The sequence below is a fragment of the Orcinus orca genome, chromosome 16 (assembly GCF_937001465.1).
Source record: "Orcinus orca chromosome 16, mOrcOrc1.1, whole genome shotgun sequence".
Classification (NCBI taxonomy): Eukaryota; Metazoa; Chordata; class Mammalia; order Artiodactyla; family Delphinidae; genus Orcinus; species Orcinus orca.
Genome location: NC_064574.1, coordinates 66,086,309 through 66,106,205, shown reverse-complemented (window position 1 = coordinate 66,106,205; position 19,897 = coordinate 66,086,309). Strand labels below are relative to the sequence as shown.

Here is a 19,897-nt window from a genome sequence, read left to right as displayed (position 1 = left end):
AGGTATCAGCAAATACTAATTCACTGATATGCATAATGCTAGATATCCTAACAGGACTCAACTCCAGATTCGAAGTACTCCAGCCTGTAAAGTTATATTCCTCTTTCCCTGAAATATCTCACATACCAACAGAGTGGAACCTCCCCAATTTAGTTATACCCAGGAGATTACCACTGACCTTGTAAATGAGGGAGCATTTCCAAGTGTAAATGGACAGAGGCACATTTACCTTTAAAGTGTTGACGCTAAGAGCACAGAGTGTTCAAGGTCCCTGCTTCATAACAAGTGTTTGCCCTGTTGGTTATAGTTGATTACATCCTCATGGATCCAATGGAGAGGAAAAGACTCTTCATCGAGAGCATCCCCCGAGCATTTCCTCAAAGAGTGATCCGGGCCCCTGTGCCCTGGCACAGTGTCTACAGGAATGCCAAGAAGTGGAACGAGGACCATCTGCACACAGTGAACCCCATGATGCTCAGCCTGAAACAGCTGTGGTTTACCGAGTAAGAAGTGCTTCCCGTCCCTCTTCTTCCCTTTCTTTATTGCTTCCACACATAAGAAATCATCTTATGTGGGAGTAGCCTTGCCCTTGAAGTAAAATGACAAACATCCCAGACCCAAAGTGCAGTATGAACAGCAAGTGACAACTCTCCATGCAGGGCTAAGTGGCCCTCCTTTGTGCCTTCACAGCACCCAGTGCCTGTCTGTAGGCACTGGAGCATACTGGTTAAGAGCACTCACACGGAGCCGGCCTACTCAGGTCCGCCTCTAACTGTGCTGCTTCGTAAGTAACATCCTTATCTCTAAATTTGGGATAATAAGACTTCCTACTTCATAGTGTTGGTAGGAGGGATAACTAATTTAATACCTGCAAAGTACTTAGAATAGTGCCTGATGTAAGTAGGTGTTAATTAGACCTCCATTATGAAATGTATCACACTGAATGATAATTATATGTTTACGACTTTGACTCTCTCTAGCCTATGAAATGTATGGGGGCTTGAGTCTTTTTGTTTTTTTCCTTTCCAAATTCTTTTTAAAAATTTATTTTATTGAAGTATAGTTGATCTACAATGTGTTAATTTCTACTGTATGGCAAAGGAATTTGGTCACACATGTATAGATTCTTTTTCATATTCTTTTCCATTATGGTTTATTACAGGTTTATCTAACATAGTTCCCCGTGCTATATAGTAGGACCCTGTTGTTCATCCATTCTATATATAATAATTTGCATCCACTAACCCCAAACTCCCACTCTGTCCCTCTCCCACTCTCCCTCCCCCTTGGCAACCACGTCTGTTCTCTATGTCTGTGAGTCTGTTTCTGTTTCATAGATAAGTTCATTTGTGTCATATTTTAGATTCCACATATAAGTGATATCATCTGATATTTGTCTTTCTCTGTCTGACTTACTTCACTTAGTATGATAATCTCTAGTTCCATCCATATTGCTGCAAAAGGCATTATTTCATTCCTTTTTATGGCTGAGTAATATTCCATTGTGTGTGTGTGTGTGTGTGTGTACCACATCTTCTTTATCCATTCATCTGTCAATGGACATTTAGCTTGTTTCCATATCTTGGCTATTGCAAATAGTGCTGCTGTGAACATAGGGGTGCAGATACCTTTTCAAATTATAGTTTTGTCTGGATACATGCCCAGGAGTGGGATTGCTAGCTCATATGGCAACTCTATATGTATATTTTTAGTTTTTTGAGGTTATGCCTTTATGTAACTCAGGGCCAGCACAGGGTTGGCAAACAGTAGTCTCAGTTATATTCATCAGTGACTAAATTTGCCACAGGTCTTGGTAGAAGTCCAGAGGAGGCAGGAGCCACTTTTTTTTCTCTTTCATTTTCCTAAATTGTTATTCACATACTTTAAAATTCACCCTTTTGAAGTGTACAATACAGTAATTTTGAGTATACTCACAGATTTGGGCAACTTTCCTGAAAATATTGGGAATATTTTCATTATCCCTGAAAGAAACCCTGTACCCATTAGCAGTCACCCTCTCTTCTCCCTTCCACTCAGCCCCTGGCAATATTAATCTGCTTTCTGTCTCCATGGATTTGCCTACTTCGGATATTTCATATAAGTGGAATCATACAATATGTGGCCTTTCATGTCTGGCTGCTTTCGCTTAGCATCGTGTTTTCAGGATTCGTCCATATTGAAGCATGTATCAGTACTTCATTCCTTTCTGTGGCTGAATAATATTCCATTTTATGGCTATACCACATTTTGTTTATCCATTCATCAATTGCACTGGGAAGAAAGACTGATTTTTTTTATGAACCCCTCAAGAAGGGGTGTGAATCCTGGTGGGAGAATGAGGCCACCAGATTTCACCAAAGGCAGGCTAATGAAATGATGAGCTGCCACCATCTGGGTTTTTTATTAGAAAAATTAGAGGCCGGTATGTTTATGTAATTTTGATTGGGTGAACTTAATCAGTACCTCAGATATTTTGTTTGGGGAGGATCTATAGCTGTGAATGTGTTTAGTCTTTGGAGAGCCTCGTTACTTGGATAACTTACTTGTTTTTTCACATTCTTAGTTTTACCTATTTTTAAAAAGGAATTGCAGGTGGGGTCAACCTAGGACAGAGCCCACCAATGATAAGAAATAAACACATTCCCTCTTTGAACTGAATTCAGTTTTCTAAGGCATTGGAGGTGCTAGTAAGGACATTGGGGGAAAAAAGTAATTTTTTAATGAGGCAGAAGTATATAATAATAATTTATAGAAGAGTAATAATTTATAGAGTGGGCTCTGAAACCAGACAGCCTAGGTTCTGGTTCTTGCTCTGTCCCTGATGAGCTGTGTGATTTGGGGAAGTTAATCTTTCTGGACCCCTGTTTCTTTATATGCAAAATGAGAATTATAACAATACTTCCCTCATGGGATTGTTGGGTGAAGTGCTTAGAACAGTGCTTGGCATACAGTAGTTGTTCAATAAATGAAGATACTGCTTTAACTACAAGCATGTTTAAGGCCTCAAAAAATAAATTAACCTAGAAATTAACAAGAAAGTCAGTCACAGGACTGGTAAAATTGCCAGAAGTTCAGTACCAAGAGGATGTACACGTGAATTTAATTTGATCATATAGTGAAGATGACAAATTATTGAACATATAGCTTCTACTATAAGAAGGATTCTTATCACTTGCTTTTCATGGTTCCCTGAAGAAGATTATATAGGCAACAGAGGCACAAAAGTGAACCAAAATCATGTAGGTTTTTGTCAGCTGAACCAAAAAATCATCAAGGAGAAAGATTTGTTAAGGAAATGCTACAGAAAAATATTCTTATATGACCTGCAGCATTTAGCTTTAAACATTTAAAGAGGTCACCTAGTGATCAGTGAAGGGTGAGGGGTTTAGGGGCCAGAATGAGGGTCGTGATCTGAAGAAAGAGTAGATTTTTCTGGCCAGTGTGGGAAGTTTTTTAGGATTGAACTAAAGATGAGTAACATAGTTATCGGGTTGTGACCAGGGCCATGCTGGAGTTGGATATCAAAGTGTGTGGAGAGTGAGGTCCTCAAATTCTGCTCTCCCCTAGCAGTGCTTTGTGACTGGCCAGACAAGATGAAGACTAAGTTCACCACCTCCACCAAAAAGGAATAGAAATGTAGACTGCGGGATTTTAGAAGGATGAGGGAAAGTGCCTAATGGGTCATTACAGTGGATGATGAAAATGAGAAGCGAGAACTGAGGCAAGCTAAGAAAGTGAGCAAAGATCTAGTTTGGGAATTTGTAGGCACTGATGATTTAAAAGACTGATTAATAAATGAATGAATAGGTGTCAGGAAGAGAAATGGTGGCCCTGTAAGCTAAAAAAGGCCTTGCGGAGTGTGGTTAAAGGGCAGAACCTCCATTAATCTGAGAGAAATAGAAGGTAAGATTATCATCAGAGAGGGCAGGAAGAGATTCATGTCTTCATTTAACAAATATTTATTGAGTACCCGTACTATGTAAGGTACTGTGCCAGGGATGCTGTGGGTGTCTCGGTGAGCCTGTCAGCTGTCGGGGGCAGGTCTATAGGGTTTTCTGGGCTCAAACCAAAGTGGACCTCCAAGTTGTTTTGAGTAGCTCACCCAGGGGCCACATTGAGGATTGAGTGGAACCCACTTGATCATGAAGGTGGTGCTTTGCTTGCCCTGTCCTCTGTGTCTTCACTGTTGGAAAGAGCTTTGATTTGTCCATTTGATATCCCAGTTCCCAGCCAGCCAAATTCCAGGTCAGTGTCAAAATCCCACTCCCCAGATTGGTTACCCGGAGTAGGACACATAGGAAGGCTCAGTAATACCTGCTGAGTTTATCTACTCCTTGCAAGAGTTCTTGTGAACTATCCACTCCCTCCTCAGACTCCCAGATTTTTTAGATATAATTCGTTTTAATCTGTTTATATCTCCTCTCACTGAAAATACATTTCCTTTGAACCCATCGTACAAAGTTTGTTATAAAGCGTCTACTTAGCTTAGGAAGTTTTCCCCTCTCTTTCTGCAGATTTAAAGACCTCAGGTTTGTTCGAACAGCAGAATTACTGGCGGGAAAATTACCTCTGCAGCCTCACGAATATCAGGATGTCATCCAGAAACACTGCATGGAAGCACGCCAAATTCTTCTCAACAAGTCAGTATCTGGCCGCAGAATGGGGCTGTTATCACAGTATCATAAAGATCAAAAACTCTGTGAAGTGACAACGTATCCAACCTGGGGGGTGCACAGATTTTGCTGACTTCTCACTGACATCTTCCTCTGTTCTCTTCCTCCCATGTTCCCATCCCCGACAGCTTCTGTGCCTCCTCATGTACACTGATCTTTGACCCTCACTCCTGGTCTTCCTCTGCCTTTTTGAAACTCTCTCATTACCATTCCTCGATGAGAGTACCACTTCCATTCCCTCCCTCTGAAATCCTGTAGGCCTTGCTGGGTTACAGGACAATGCATGTAAATGACCTGTGTTCAGGTGGCCCAGATAAATACCTGCAAGGTTCCAAGGATGGGAGTTTCTAGTCACTTAATTCTTTTTTCCTTTGCAAATGCATGCAAGACTGTGTCCAGAGCCAGAGAAATTCCCTTATGTGAGATGATGGTGATAATACCTACCAACGGGTTTTTATTATCAGAGAAAATGTTTATACAATAGCTGGCATGTAGTAGCTATTAAATATAATGATTACATCTACAACTATGACTATTACCAGTACTTCTCTGACTGTTAGAGTAGTACTTTTCTAGCAGTCAGAAAAGAGAAGTGATAGGATGCAAATGCCAGTGGTTCCCACTGGGAATTAGAAATTGGGGGAAGTAGGATGAAAGGAACAATGAGGCGTCCATTTCTTCTTTCGGTTTTCTAATTTCTGCTCTCAACCTCTGAGCAGCCACTGCCACACTGGAGTTTCTCCTCCCAAGTTTCCTTCCTTTTCTCCTCTTTCTCTTTCCCCCTATAAAGTCTCAATCAGAAAACAGACATCCGCCAAGGAGAGAAGTTGGAGAGAACATTCCAGTTCCTTATACCCCTTTACCCCAATCTCTGAATATAATGAAGAAACTATAGACACTTTCGTCTTTCAGCAGGACTGTTCATTTGGGTACTGCTAATGGGAGAATAGCCTCTCAATCCAAATCTTATTACTGTCTTCCCCAGAAAGGGATGTTGGCAGGTGAAGTGGCCAGGGATATGAAAGTACCAATTTGCAAAGCTGCGTAATGGGAAAGGAGCCATCTGCCTTGTTGTGGGGAGTGGGGAGTGGCTGAGAGGACTTCTTGGAGCTTGGAAGAGATTCTTAGTTAGACGCCCTGCTTTCTTTACAGATGGATCCCCACCTGTGCCCAACTTTTTGTCTCCCAGAAGGAGCAGTGGATCCTTTTTGCTCCCAAGAGTGACTATGGCTCCTCTCGTCGCATTGAGGAATATTTTGCTTCTGTTGCATCCTTCATGTCACTCCAGCTCAGGGAGTTGGTCATTAAGTCTCTGAAGGACCTCGTTTCCTTTTTCTTGGTACACAAGGTATGTAGGGGACCAGCAGTAGACCCTTTGGAGTGGAATCAACTGAGATAGACTCAGGATTCAGTCATGTAAGGTCCTCAGCTGTTAGCCAAGCCAAAAAGTAAAATTCTTGATTTGAACACATATCAGGTGATTATTAGCTTATAAAAATGATTTATTTAAACACACAGCAACCTTTCCTGAGATAATTACCTCCTACTATATTGGCAAAAATCTATAGAACTAGAGAAATTAAGAAAATTTAAAGAAAGGTTGAATAAAATGGAACGCATACCTCCTACAGTAGAGGGAGTGGTCACTTTTTCATCCTCTCTATTAAAAGAAGGGGTTGAAAACGGTTTGTTATCAATTTTTGGCTTGATATTTAGGAACTGTTGTGTGTATTCATTGCAGATATTGGCTTTTGTTCTTCAGTCTTTGAAAGGGTACCTCTAAAAACAAAAGGCTTTATTGACCTAATAACTTCTCTCATGAAACTACTTCAGTGAAGTCTAGATAAAAACTAAAACACTAAGTCCTGGTTTTCAAAGCATCCCTTAAATTTAGATAACCTGGGAGATCAAGGAATATTCTTTTGGATTTTATATTATGTGCCATTTTATCTTAAAAAGAGCTATAAAATTTAAAATTGCCTGTTAGAAAAGGTTAAGTTCTAAGCATTTTTACAAATAGAGTAAAAATGAACAATTGCCCTTTTGCTCAAAAGAATGTAGAACCAGTGCTGTTGAATTTAGACTGCACTGTTAGCACTCTACAGTGGACTAATCTATACATGTCATTGTAATCACCTACTGGCTAAGCAGAAGAAACTCAGATGTGAGAACAAGTCTTACTCTAAAATTCCACACAAAGGGAAAACTAATGTCTTCATATATCTTAAAGAAAGAAATTTATGGGTATTTGGTACATAGTAGGCATTCAACTAATGCTTATCAATAATCCTTAAACCAATCTAGATATCTCTAGAATCAACTACTTGGACAAGTACTTTACAGCTGCCCCATGCCAATTTCATTAGGCACTGTAGTTTATGAAAGGTATTTTGTGTTACTAACCTGTGTTGGGAATTAGAAATATCTCCACACCAATATTTCTACTGCAGGAAGGTTGACAATTTTAGTGTCTAAAATATACTATATGCTAATTAGCAACTTCATGTGAGGTATACAGATAAAGTATTTATACTTGTGATTCAGTCAACAAATTTTTATTGAGCACCTACGATGTACTAAATGATATTTTTGATATTTTGGAGGACGTAGATGGATCAGACAGATCCTGCCCTTAAGTTTAGTGTAGAGAAGATGTGCATGTAAATCTCACGAGAGAAAGATAAAATACCATAAGGAAGTGGAAATATGGAAGTTCAGAAGTGGAAGATTATTTCTTGCTGGGGAACAGGGAGGCTTCCCAGGGGAGGGGATTTTGAGCTGAATTTTAAAGGATGGGGAGGATTTGGAAATACTGACAAAGGAATTTCCAAGCAAAGTAAACATACTGAATCAAAGCTTCGAAGAAGGGGGAGAGGGTGAACTCAGGTGGGCTAAGCCATACTTTGCCCTTATTTTAAATATGAACAGTGCATGGTACCTTTCATTTCCTTTTCTGGTGCCCGTGTAGTACTATAAATGGGTAAGATTCACTCCCTTGATTCTAGAAGGTTCCATTTTGTAATAATTTCCATATCTTATGTCTCCTGAAGGATGGGAATGATTTTGAGGAGCCCTACCAAGAGATGGAGTTCTTTATACCTCAGCTGATCATGATCAAGCTTGAAGTCAATGAGCCCATTATTGCCTTTAATCCATCTTTTGATGACTGCTGGGAATTAATACACAACTCTTTCTTGGAAATTATTAAGAACTCTAGGGGGATTCCCAAGGTATAGTATTCACTTAATTATTCATTTGTATTTTTATTCACATATTGAATAAAATATAGTTAAAATAGCTGCTTGTACAAGGTAGGGTTTTATTGATACTTTGGGAGATACATCCTGAGTACACCCACTTGACTCCCAGAAAGAGGATTTGGGCCTTCAAGAAATGTCCACACATCCCATTAACAAGGACACTAAGAGTTACTTTGTGAGAAAGTAGAGCTCCCCACATGATGCCAACCTCAAAAGGGCAGATGTGTCCCAAGCCATATCCATCCTGGGTTAATAATTCATGATGGATCAACTGCCGTGTACTTTGCCAAGAATTTTCATAAGACTGTGTCTAATTTAGTTCTTGAATTTCCATGTGTTTGTTTGTTTAACTCACTGTAGGCTTCTAGGGGAGAGATTAAAGCTTCCCTTCCTGGCCCAAGCCCTTTTCCAAGTTTCCTTTCCAGGGTGACATCACTTATCAGATTACAGACAGTTATTAGCAGACTTTTAGAACTGGGCAGGATCACCCACATGAGTGTGACTCTTTGGCATTCCATCTTCTGCCCCCTCTGGGTGGTTGGTGTGGCAAGAGGGCCGGTGTCCAGCCCCACATATGGAAGGGACTTGCGGGGTGTTTCTCCCCTCCCCATCCCTCCCCCTCCCTCCCTCCCCATGCATTATGTATGATGCTTGGATGCTCTTAAGCACTCTTCTCTTTGCAGTCTTGTGCTTAGAGGGTTCTAAGAGCTCATGATTAGAGTCAGACTTTGTAGGGAAGCATGTGAAGCCACATGTTCCAGTTGATTTCACCAGAGAACTCTAAATTGGGGGTTTTGAACCAAACCAAGTCAGGCTAACAGGAAAACTGGATGTTCAGAGGGGGAAGAAACGTGGGCAGCTCTCCTACAAGCAGTATCCCTAGGAAGGAAGTGAAAGAGAAGACCCTGTAATTTGGAAGGATAAGTGTGGGGCTTGGAGACAGTTAAAGTACATACCACTCAAGTTCCCCTTCACTGCTGTTGATCAGCAATGTTTGCAAACAGCTGGGCTGGGAGAGCCCAGGGCTTATGCGGCTGCTGCTGCTAACAGCCTGGCAGGGGCTGGTAGTAGATTTAGTGGGTTGTAATGCCAAGAAGACATAGTCATAGGTCATAGTTCGTACCAGGTTTGAAAGCTAGGCCCAAGTAAATGTTGGTTATTCTACTAGACTATGAGGAGAAGCAGCCCCGGATCTGAGTTCTCCATCTAGAGATGCCCATAGCACAGTCTGCCTCCCTGAACCCCTCACACTGTATTACCTCTGATCTGGGTAGTGACATTTTAAAAGAATAGTCCCTCAGCTTGAATATCTAAGAAGAATATCTAAGAACAGCAACAGGTAGACAGTACCCCATCCCCTATCAGTCCTGTCTTATTTATGGTTAAAGATGAATTTTAAAAGTTGGAAAAAACGTCAGCATGAGATGTTTGAAAGTAGTACTCAAGTTGCAAAAGGGAAGCATATTTGTGAGAAAGTTACTAAAGGAAACCAAAGTAAATATTAGAAAATATTTGCCTTAGCAAAAAACTGAGAAAAACATGGATCTGTAATACTGACTGAAATGAAAAGAGGTGAATGAGAGACATAAATAAAAGGAAGCTGGATGAGATAAGGATTTTATAAAATTGAAAGTGCAATAAGCAGAATTTAAAACAGCATTAGCAGTGGATGCATTACTTTCATAATCATTATATAGATATATAAAACACATTATATATACATAAATGTATATATATGTGTAAAATTATATATATGTAATTATATATTCCCCCTATGGAATGGAGTTGCTTTGGTCAGTCTCTCTCCTGATGGGAGAATTTTCTAACTCAAAGTGCCAGGGAAATGCCAAAGTTGGAGAAATATACAGGAGAAAGCACTGAAGGTAATGACAAAACCAAGAAGTCTGGGATCAGAGAGCCATGGAGATTAGCAGATAGTAACAATAATTACCTGCAAAGAGCACTATTGTTCTTGGCTCGGTTTTACAGACTGCTCTGTGGGGCATAGGAGAAGCAGCCACATTTTTTTAAAGGTGTATTTAAAAAAATTTTTAATTGAAATATAGTTGATTTACAGTGTTTCAGGTGTACAGCAAAATGATTCAGTTATACATATATGTGTATGTATTCTTTTTCAGATTCTTTTCCATTATAGGGTATTACAAGATATTGAATATAGTTCCCTGTGCTATACAGTGGGTCCTTGTTGTTTATTTCTTTTGTATATAGTAGTGTGTATCTGTTAATCCCAAATTCCAAATTTATCCCTCCTTCTCCATTGCCCTTTGGTAACCATAAGTTTGTTTTCTACATCTGTGAGTCTGTTTATATTTCGTAAATAAGTTCACTTGTGTTACATTTTAGGTTCCACATATAAGTGATATCATATGGTATTTGTCTCTCTCTTTCTGATTTACTTTACTTAGAATAATATTCTCTAGATCCATTCATGTTCCTGCAGCTGGCATTATTTCATTCTTTTTTATGGCTGAGCAATATTCCATTGTGTGTGTGTGTGTGTGTGTGTGTGTGTGTGTGTCTGTGTGTGTGTGTCTGTGTGTGTCTGTGTGTGTAGGCCACATTCATCTGTCAGTGGACATTTAGGTTGCTTCCGTGTCTTGGCTACTATAAATAGTGCTACTATGAACATTGGGGTGCATGTATCTTTTTGAATTAGACTTTTCTCTGGGTATATGCCCAGGAGTGAGATCGCTGGATCATATGGTAACTATATTTTTAGTTTTTAAGGAACCTCCATACTGTTCTCCATAGTGAGAACCAGCCACATTTAAAATGTTCTTTCGATTGAAGACTTTTCCCAAGAGATAATCCCTTATCCTGCCCACCTATGATCTGTTGCAAGGCCTGAATGCTCCAGTTGTGCTGCCCTAAGCCATTTCACTCATATCCTGCTTTCAAACACTGCCTACAGTGTGGCTACAGCAAAGAAGTTGCTTCTCCACTGGTTTAAAAACCTTTGGATTGTCCAAAGAGGGAAGACAAAGATCAGTTGCACTTGCTTTTCCCCCTTTCTAAATCAATGCGTTTTCATCAGCGGCATATAACTCATAACTCAGTAAAGCCCTCTGAAGAGTCTTTTCTTAGACAGATCACTAAGATCTTTCTTAGTAAGGAGAGCAGTGGAAGGCAATGGGTCCCCAACAAGGACTTGCAGCTTGCATGAGTCATGCAACTGAGAACATTCTCAGAGATACACATGTGCCATTAAGAAGTTGGAGTGTTGAATTCTCAGGAAAAATACTTTTTGTGCCTCAGATCATAACGACATAGCTTTTTCTCCTGAACTGAGAGAAGAATCTAGTACATCTCTCCCTTTCTTCAGATGAGAAAACTAAAGTCCAGAGAAAGTAGCTTACCTAAGGTCACATAGTCAGCTAGCGGCAGAGTTTGAGTTGGAACCCATGCCTCTAGTAGCTTTTCATTAGAGAGGAAAGTGTTTGGTGGTGGGGAGGGGTACCACTGTAGTATTTATTCACTCACACAATGTTTATGTGCACTTACTATGTGCCAAGCTCTGGTTAGTCCCTTCACAATAGTGAAGAACTCAGATACAATCCAGACCCTCATGGTGTTTATATCCCAGGACAAACCTAGAACAGCTCATTACACATTCATTTAATTACAATTATGTTGAGTGCCAAGTGGGATAAATTTAGAATGTGAACTTTAAGCAGGGAAACCTAACATCCACTGGGGGCCCAGGGGGACTCTCTAAGGACATGAGAGTTGAAAGGAGCAAGAATTTGAAAGATGAGTAATCCAACAAGAGGAAGAGGAGAGAGAATAGAGGTAAAGGGAACAGTGGGGTGATTCCAGCACCATCCGAGAAGAGATAGAGTTGAAATGCAGCTGATGTCCCTGGAAATGAGTGCATTGCAGGAGACTTTACATTTTGGTGTCATCTTCTTTCTTGTGTCTTGTGGATGTCTTGTGACATTTAAATGTGGTTTCAGGACTTCCCTGGCAGTCCAGTGGTTAAGACTTTGCCTTCCAGTGCAGGGGGTGTGAGTTTGATCCCTGGTCAGGGAGCTAAGATTCCCACATGCCTCATGGCCAAAAAACCAAAAAACATAAACAGAAGCAATATTGTAACAAATTCAATAAAGACTTTGAAAATGGTCCACATCAAAAAATAAATCTTTAAAAAAAATAAATAAAAGTGGTTTCTCCTCTTTAGGTGGAATCTATCCTGTTCCCAGAGTTGAAAGGATATAATCTGATTCTTGGAACTGTTAATGCTGATGAAAAACTGGTTTCTGACTTTGTGGATCAAACTTTCGAGGTATTTCAGAAAAATCAAGTTGGCCCCTACAAGTAAGTTGGTTTAGTTGTAACTTAGCCATTGGCATTGGTTTAGAGTTCCTAACTGTCATCAAATAAACAATCCCTGTTCCCACATACCTGAAAGAATAAGAGTAGCCAATGTTTACTTACATCAGTGTTACTATTTAGCCCTATTTGCAGATATGGAAACCATAACTTATCAGCAAATAGATAGGAGAGCCACAATTCGAATAACAGGTTCACCTCTATTATATGAAAGCCATGGCACCAGACAGGTTCTGGCATTTAGAAATTCATGGATTTTAACCAGTGGGCAGGCACCAGTTCCTCCCACCAGGACGCCTGCACAAGCCCCTGGACCAACCTGACTCACCAGGGCGCAGACACCAGAAGCAAGAGGAACTACAGTCCTGCAGCCTGCAGAACAGAGACCACAAACACAGAAAGTTAGACAAAATGAGATGGCAGAGGACTATATTCCAGACAAAGGAAGATAAAACCCCAGAAGAACAACTAAGTGAAGTAGAAATAAGCAATCTACCTGAAAAAGAATTCAGAGTAATGATAGTGAAGATGATCCAAGGTCTCAGAAACAGAATGGAGGTACAGACTGAGAAGATACAAGAAATCTTTAACAAGGAGCTAGAAGATTTAAAGAACAAACAAACAGAGATGAACAATAGAATAACTGAAATGAAAAATACAGTAGAAGGACTCAATGGCAGAATAAATGAGGCAGAAGAATGAATAAGTGAGCTGGAAGACAGATCAATTGGTGGAAATCACTGCTGCAGAACAAAATAAAGAAAAAAGAATGAAAAGAAATGAGGACAGGCTCAGAGACCTCTGGGACAACATCAAGTGCACCAATATTTGCATTGTAGGAGTCCCAGAAGGAGAAGAGAGAGAAAAAGGGCCTGGGAAAATATTTGAAGAGATAATAGCTGAAAACTTCCCTAACATGGGAAAGGAAACACTCACTCAATTCCAGGAAGTGCAGAGAGTCCCATACAGGACAAACCCAAGGAGAAACACATATTAATCAAATTGACAAAAATTTAAAACAAAGAGAAAATATTAAAAGCAACAAATAACATACAAGGGAACCCCATACAGTTATCAGCTGATTTTTCAGCAGAAACTTTGCAGGCCAGAAGTGAGTGGCATGATATATTTAAAGTGTTGAAAAGGAAAAACCTACAACCAAGAATACCCTACCCAGCAAGGCTCTCGTTGAGACTCGACGGAGAAATCAAAAGCTTTACAGACAAGCAAAAGCTGAGAGAATTCAGCACCACCAAACCAGCTTTACAACAAATACTAAAGGAACTTCTCTAGGTGGAAAAGAAAAGCCCACAACCAGAAACAATAAAATTACGAAAGGGAAAGCTCACTGGTAGAGGCAAACATACAATAAAGGTAGGAAATCATCCACACACAAATATGATGTCACAAATATGATGTCAAAACCAGCAATCGTGAGAAGAGGAGACTACAAGTGCAAGATATTGGAAATACATTTGAAATTGAGAGACCAGCAACTTAAAACAATCTTGTACGTATATATGTATATATGTGTGTGTATATATAGATAGATAGATAGATAGACTGCTATGTCAAAACCTCATGGTCACTGCAAACCAAAAATGTACAATAGATACAAAAAAGGAAAAGCAATCCAAACACAACCCTAAAGATAGTCATCAAATCACAAAAGAAGAGAACAAAAGAGGAAGGGAAGCAAGAAGACTAGACCAGAAAATTCTGCATTATGAGGGGCTGTCCTGTGTATGGTAGGATGTTTAGCAGCATCCCCGGCTTCTACCTGTTAGTAGGACGCTCCCCAGTTTTGACAACCCAAAATGTCTTCAGACATGGCCAAATGTCCCCTGGGGGCAAAATCACCCCCAGCTGAGAACTGCTGCTAATCTAGTCTGAAAACCACGGCCTCAGATTTGAAAGCTCTGCCCTCGTGAATTTAATCTGGTGTCATCTATTTGAAACCCCTGTTTACCCTGTTGTTGATTCTTATACATATAGTTTGTTTTTCTGTACTGACGGTTCCATGAGCTTCTCCTTGTATCTCAGTTTCAGAGTCTCTGAAGTGTTAGCCAGCTCTTGGAAGTATACTCCTGGGCCCCACAAAGTTAATTCTGTTTACTCCATGTCATCTTTATTTTAATTTCAAACTTATTTTAAGTCAGAGCATCCCCCAAACATCCTCCAATTTGGGGGAAATCTGTCCAGCCATTTCTGCCTTATCTGACAACAGACGGAGGGAAACTTAATTCTATTCAATAGACTTTAGGTTCATTAGTTACAAATTTTCATCTTAAAATTTAGATGTAGAACTTTAGAACCGGAAGGAGGGATGGGAAGTAATGTTTATTGCACATTTACTGTACGTTAGGCATAGTATTAATTGCTTTAAATATATATTATTACAGCTTTACAACAATCCAGTGAGCTGTTATCATTTCCACTTAAAATTAAGGACACTGATCTTTGAAAAAGAGAAATATCTTGTCTAAGTTCATGCAGCTAGGAAGTGGCAAAATTGGAATTTGAAGCTAAAGTTCTGAATTCCCAGTTCACTCTACTTTGCCACGTTATATTCCTCTTTCGTGATTTGGGCTGGTTTTTATGATATTATCTCTTCATTTGCCACTCTGACTAATCTGACTTGGTGACCTGTGTTTGTATGTTTGATTTTTTGCTCTTCAATATGGAAGATACTTAAATGAATACAAGAAGTATGATGACTTATTGGATAACACTGCAGAGCAAAACATCACTGCGTTCCTGAAAGAAAATCATGAAATTGAGGATTTTGTGATGGTAGGAGATGCCACTTGACATTTCGTATCTTGGTTACATGTGCTACAGGCAATCCATTGAGTAGTCAGTGTGTTTCATTAGTATATATACTATGCTCAACATTGTACTATATTGGCTGGAGGGTGAGGCTTGGGGGCAAATGCATAGAGGCTAGAGGCAAATTAATCTACTGAATCTATTCTCTTCTACAGAGGATCAATAGCATAAAAAAGCGGAGAAATGAAATTGCATCCATGCACATTACCGTGCCTTTGGCCATGTTCTGCCTTGACACCATGACCCTAAATTATGATCTCTGTGAGCGAGCCCAAAATCTTAAAGACCATCTGATTCAATTCCAAGTGGATGTAAACCGGGACACCAACACCAGGTATTATTGTTTCATGCAGAGAAATAGCAATGATAATTGGCATGAATGGGAGAATGGAAAAGTGGACAGAACTTACACCTTCCAGCAATGACCAGATTGAACTTCCATTTCACGTTGTTTCTGCACAAAGTGACAGTTGCAGGGAATCAGGTTCAGGCTAGAAGGTGAACAGTTAGGAGAGAACTACCTGGGTCTTGGAGTAGGAAGGTGGAAAGCATCCTGAGGCAGTTCATCTCTGATCCTTCAGCCTTTGCTTTCTTGCAGGCAACTTCAGAGAGAAATTACTTGACTGTCTGAGGTCACAGGCTCTCTCACTGGCCATCTAGCAGTGAAGACACAGCGTGATTACAGGCAGCCCTTAGAATCTCTTCTATACAGACTTCTACTGTCTGGGTCTGGGGATTCTGTCATTCAATGTGAAACTCTATATTGTGCCTTCATTTTACTGATGAGTATTTATTAAAGACGTTTTTGGTTGTAAGGGATAGGAGGCCAGACTAATGTAAAACAAGGCTAATGTAAAACAAGGAATTTGGGGCTCACATGTTGGAAAGTTTAGGAGTTGCTAGCTTCAGGCCCTCAACACTACAATTAGAATGCAGTCTTCCTCCCTCTACTTGACTGTCCTCTGTGTCAGCTCTGTTCTCTGAGAGATTCTCTCCAGTTTGTGGGCCCCAGCAGCTCCACACGTACATCCTCCCAGGTTTCCATCCACGGGAAAAAATGGTTTCCCTTTTTTCCAACACTGTGGCACTGGCTGGTTTGGCACTGGCCTGACTTGGGTTGTTTGGGCAACAGCAAGGCAAACACCATAGCCAAGCAGATGGTTTAGATTTGGGTAGTGTTCTCATCTCTAAACCATGAGAACCAAGAAAGAGAAGGATGAGGTACCCCAAGAAGGCTTAGGCTGTGGTTAACAGAAAAGGGAATGATGCTAAGAGGCTGGGACAGCAACTATCTGCTACTCTGTTTCTATTTGAATGTTACAAAACGGTTAGCCCGTGTTATTTTAGCTCTCTTCCTCAGAGAGCTTTAAACTATAGACTAAAATGATTTAGTACTAATAACCACTATTAAATTGTCATATAGTATATTATTCATATACATGTAGATAAATATAAGTTTAGCATTTTATAGCTCTTTTAAGGTTTATAAACTGCATATCAGAAACTCATCAGGAAATTAATTATGATAATAGCTACCATTTTTCCTGCACATGTTGTAGTCCAAGCACTGTGTAAGTGTTCTGAACATTCAGGATCTAATCAGGTCTTTACACCAACCATAAGAAGTTGTTCATTATTCTCTCCATTATGTTGATGAAGAAACTGAGACTCCAAAAGGTCAGCGAGTGGCATATCCAGGGCTTAACCTAGTTCATTTTGACTCCAAATTAATGCTTTCCACCACTGCACCCAACTCTCACTGGGTAACGAAATGGTGGGGCTCCTGGTTTGGGAGCCAGAAGGCTTGGTTTTGAATCCAAGACCTTCTGTTTGCTAGCTTGTGTCCCCTGGCTTCACCTCTTGGATCTTCAGTTCCTTTGCCTATAGAATAAACATTTGGGACTAGGGCAGTAAAATGTTTTCAGCCTTCAGACTACTAGGACACTTTCCTTTGGAAAGTTTGAGCATCAAGCAATTTTTTTTTCTTAAACATTTGTTCCTGTCAAATCAAAGCAACATAGTGCCTTGGTTGGTCAGTGCATTCTTTCTCATCAAAATAAATGTACAATTTCCTTTGGCCTTTTTAATATAAATGAAAGTTAGGGTCCCATTACAAACCTGGGGATTTCTAAGGACCCAGAAACTCCAGGTTAGTAATTGAGTTCTGAATTTTCTTTCTACCTTAAAAATAGTGATTCTGACTCATTTGTTCTTCTCAGCCACCCCATGAGGTAGGTAAAACATATATAAGACACCCTACTGAATGAAGAGAGAAAAACTAACTTGCCTGATTAGGTGAGTTTGAGTCTTCTGAACCCTTGCTACTTCATTGTCCTGTAATTGCTGAGTAGAGTACCTTCCTGTTTCCAGTGATTATGTGTGCCCTAGAAAGGGGTGCTCTGGTCATATAGGCAGGGGGCACCTTGGAGTGCATTGGTAAGAAAGTGGGCATGCCATCCATTTCCACTACAGGTACAAGGTCTAAAGTTGCTAGAACAATGACCTGAAATATTGACCAGAAACACAAGGCCCTGAGTTAGAGATATAAGAAATTATCCCTCTGGTCTAGCTGTTTGTTTCCTTCAGGGTAGGAAATCTTGTCCAAACAGTGACAACAAGGTAGAGAGAGGCCGTAGATTGATGCAAAATGTATTGGTCTCCCTTATGGCATCCCCTACACCAGAAAGAGAGTGGTCCTGTGCTTACAGGACACCTGGACCTTTATATTTTAAATGATATTATAAGTACGTGTAGAAGACAGTATTTCTTTTTTTTTTTTTTTAACATCTTTATTGGGGTATAATTGCTTTACAATGGTGTGTTAGTTTCTGCTTTATAACAAAGTGAATCAGTCATACATAAACATATGTTCCCATATGTCTTCCCTCTTGCGTCTCCCTCCCTCCCACCCTCCCTATCCCACCCCTCCAGGCTGAAGACAGTATTTCTTGTCCTTAGTTTATTCCTAGATATTGCTAAGGTGTTATGTTGGTCCAATTGTTAATGTCGTCAACCCATATTCAGGACTTTTTAGAGGGTCTAGTAGTTAATGGGTATAAAGGAAAAACTCAATTCCGTCTACCTCCTGAGTACGGAAAATCCAGTTCTTCTCTACTGTGTCTTTTCTGTGTGTCTCCTATATATATTTTTATTGGAGTATAATTGCTTTACAATGTTGTCTTAGTTTCTGCTGTACAAAAAATTGAATCGGCTGTATGTACACATATATCCCCTCCCTCTTGGACCTGCCTTCCATCGCCCCCATCCCACCCATCGAGGTCATCACAGAGCACTGAGCTGAGCTCCCCATGCTATACCGCAGGTTCCCACTAGCTATCTGTTTTACACATGGTAGTGTATTTATGTCAAACCTAATCTCCCAATTCATCCCACCCTGCCCTGCCCCCCCGTGTCCACATGTCCATGCTCTACATCTGCATCTCTGTTCCTGCCGTGGAAATAGGTTCATCTGTACTATTTTTCTAGATTTCACATACATGCATTAATACATGATATTTGTCTTTCTCTTTGTGACTTACTTCACTCTGTATGACAGACTCTAGGTCCATTCATATCTCTACAAATGACCCAATTTCACTGCTTTTTAGGCCTGAGTGATATTCCATTGTATATATGTACCACATCTTCATTATCTATTCATCTGTCAATGGACATCTAGGTTGCTTCCATGACCTGGCTATTGCAAATAGTGCTGCAGTGAACATTGGGGTACATGTGTCTTTCTGAATTATGGTTTTCTCTGGGTATATGCCCAGTAGTGGGATTGCTGGGTCATATGGTAATTCTGTTTTTAGTGTTTTAAGGAACCTGCATACTCTTCTCCATAGTGGCTGTATCAATTTACATTCCCACCAACAGTGCAAGAGGGTTCCCTTTTCTCCACACCATCTCCAGCATTTACTGTTTGTAGATTTTTTGATGATGGCCATTCTGACTGGTGTGAGGTGATACCTCATTGTAGTTTTGATTTGCATTTCTCTAATAATTTGTGACGTTGAGCAGCTTTTCATGTGCCTCTGGGCCATCTGTATGTCTTCTTTGGAGAAATGTCTATTTAGGGCTTCCACCCATTTTTTTTGATTGGGTTGTTTGTTTTTTTGATATTGAGCTAAGTGAACTGTTTGTATATTTTGGAGATTAATCCTTTGACCATTGCTTTGATTGCAGATATTTTCTCCCATTCTAAGGATTGTCTTTTCATCTTGATTATGGCTTCCTTTGCTGAGCAAAAGCTTTTAAGTTTCATTAGGTCCCATTTGTTTATTTTTGTTTATATTTTTATTACTTTAGGAGGTGGGTCAAAAAAGATCTTGCTGTGATTTATGTCAGAGTGTTCCTCTCATGTTTTCCTCTAAGAGTTTTATAGTGTCCGGTCTTACATTTAGGTCTTTAACCCATTTTGAATTTATTTTTGTGTATGGTGTTAGTGAGTGTTCTAATTTCATTCTTTTACAAGTAGCTGTCCAGTTTTCCCGGCACCACTTATTGAAGAGACTTTCTTTTCTTCATTGTATATCCTTGTCTCCTTTATCATAGATCAGTTGACCATATGTGCGTGGGTTTATCTCTGGGCTTTCTATCCTGTTCCATTGATCTGTATTTCTGTTTTTGTACCAGTACCATACTGGCTTGATTACTGTAGCTTTGTAGTATAGTCCAAAGTCAGAGAACCTGATTCCTCCAGCTCTGTTTTTCTTTCTCAAAATTGCTTTGGCTATTTGGGGTCTTTTGTGTTTCCATACAAATTGTAAGATTTTTTGTACT

The 19,897-nt window shown here is 39.9% G+C and overlaps 1 protein-coding gene across 1 annotated transcript in view; it reads left to right on the top strand.

The window, feature by feature from the left end:
• DNAH3 (dynein axonemal heavy chain 3) overlaps nt 1–19,897 on the top strand; it is a 191,511-nt gene that overhangs the window by 11,528 nt on the left and 160,086 nt on the right. The window contains exons 7-13 of the mRNA XM_033425952.2: nt 308–503; nt 4,515–4,640; nt 5,826–6,021; nt 7,724–7,903; nt 12,132–12,268; nt 14,971–15,076; nt 15,268–15,446. Coding sequence (XP_033281843.2) covers nt 308–503; nt 4,515–4,640; nt 5,826–6,021; nt 7,724–7,903; nt 12,132–12,268; nt 14,971–15,076; nt 15,268–15,446 — 1,120 coding nt within the window. The remainder of the gene's footprint in view (nt 1–307; nt 504–4,514; nt 4,641–5,825; nt 6,022–7,723; nt 7,904–12,131; nt 12,269–14,970; nt 15,077–15,267; nt 15,447–19,897) is intronic.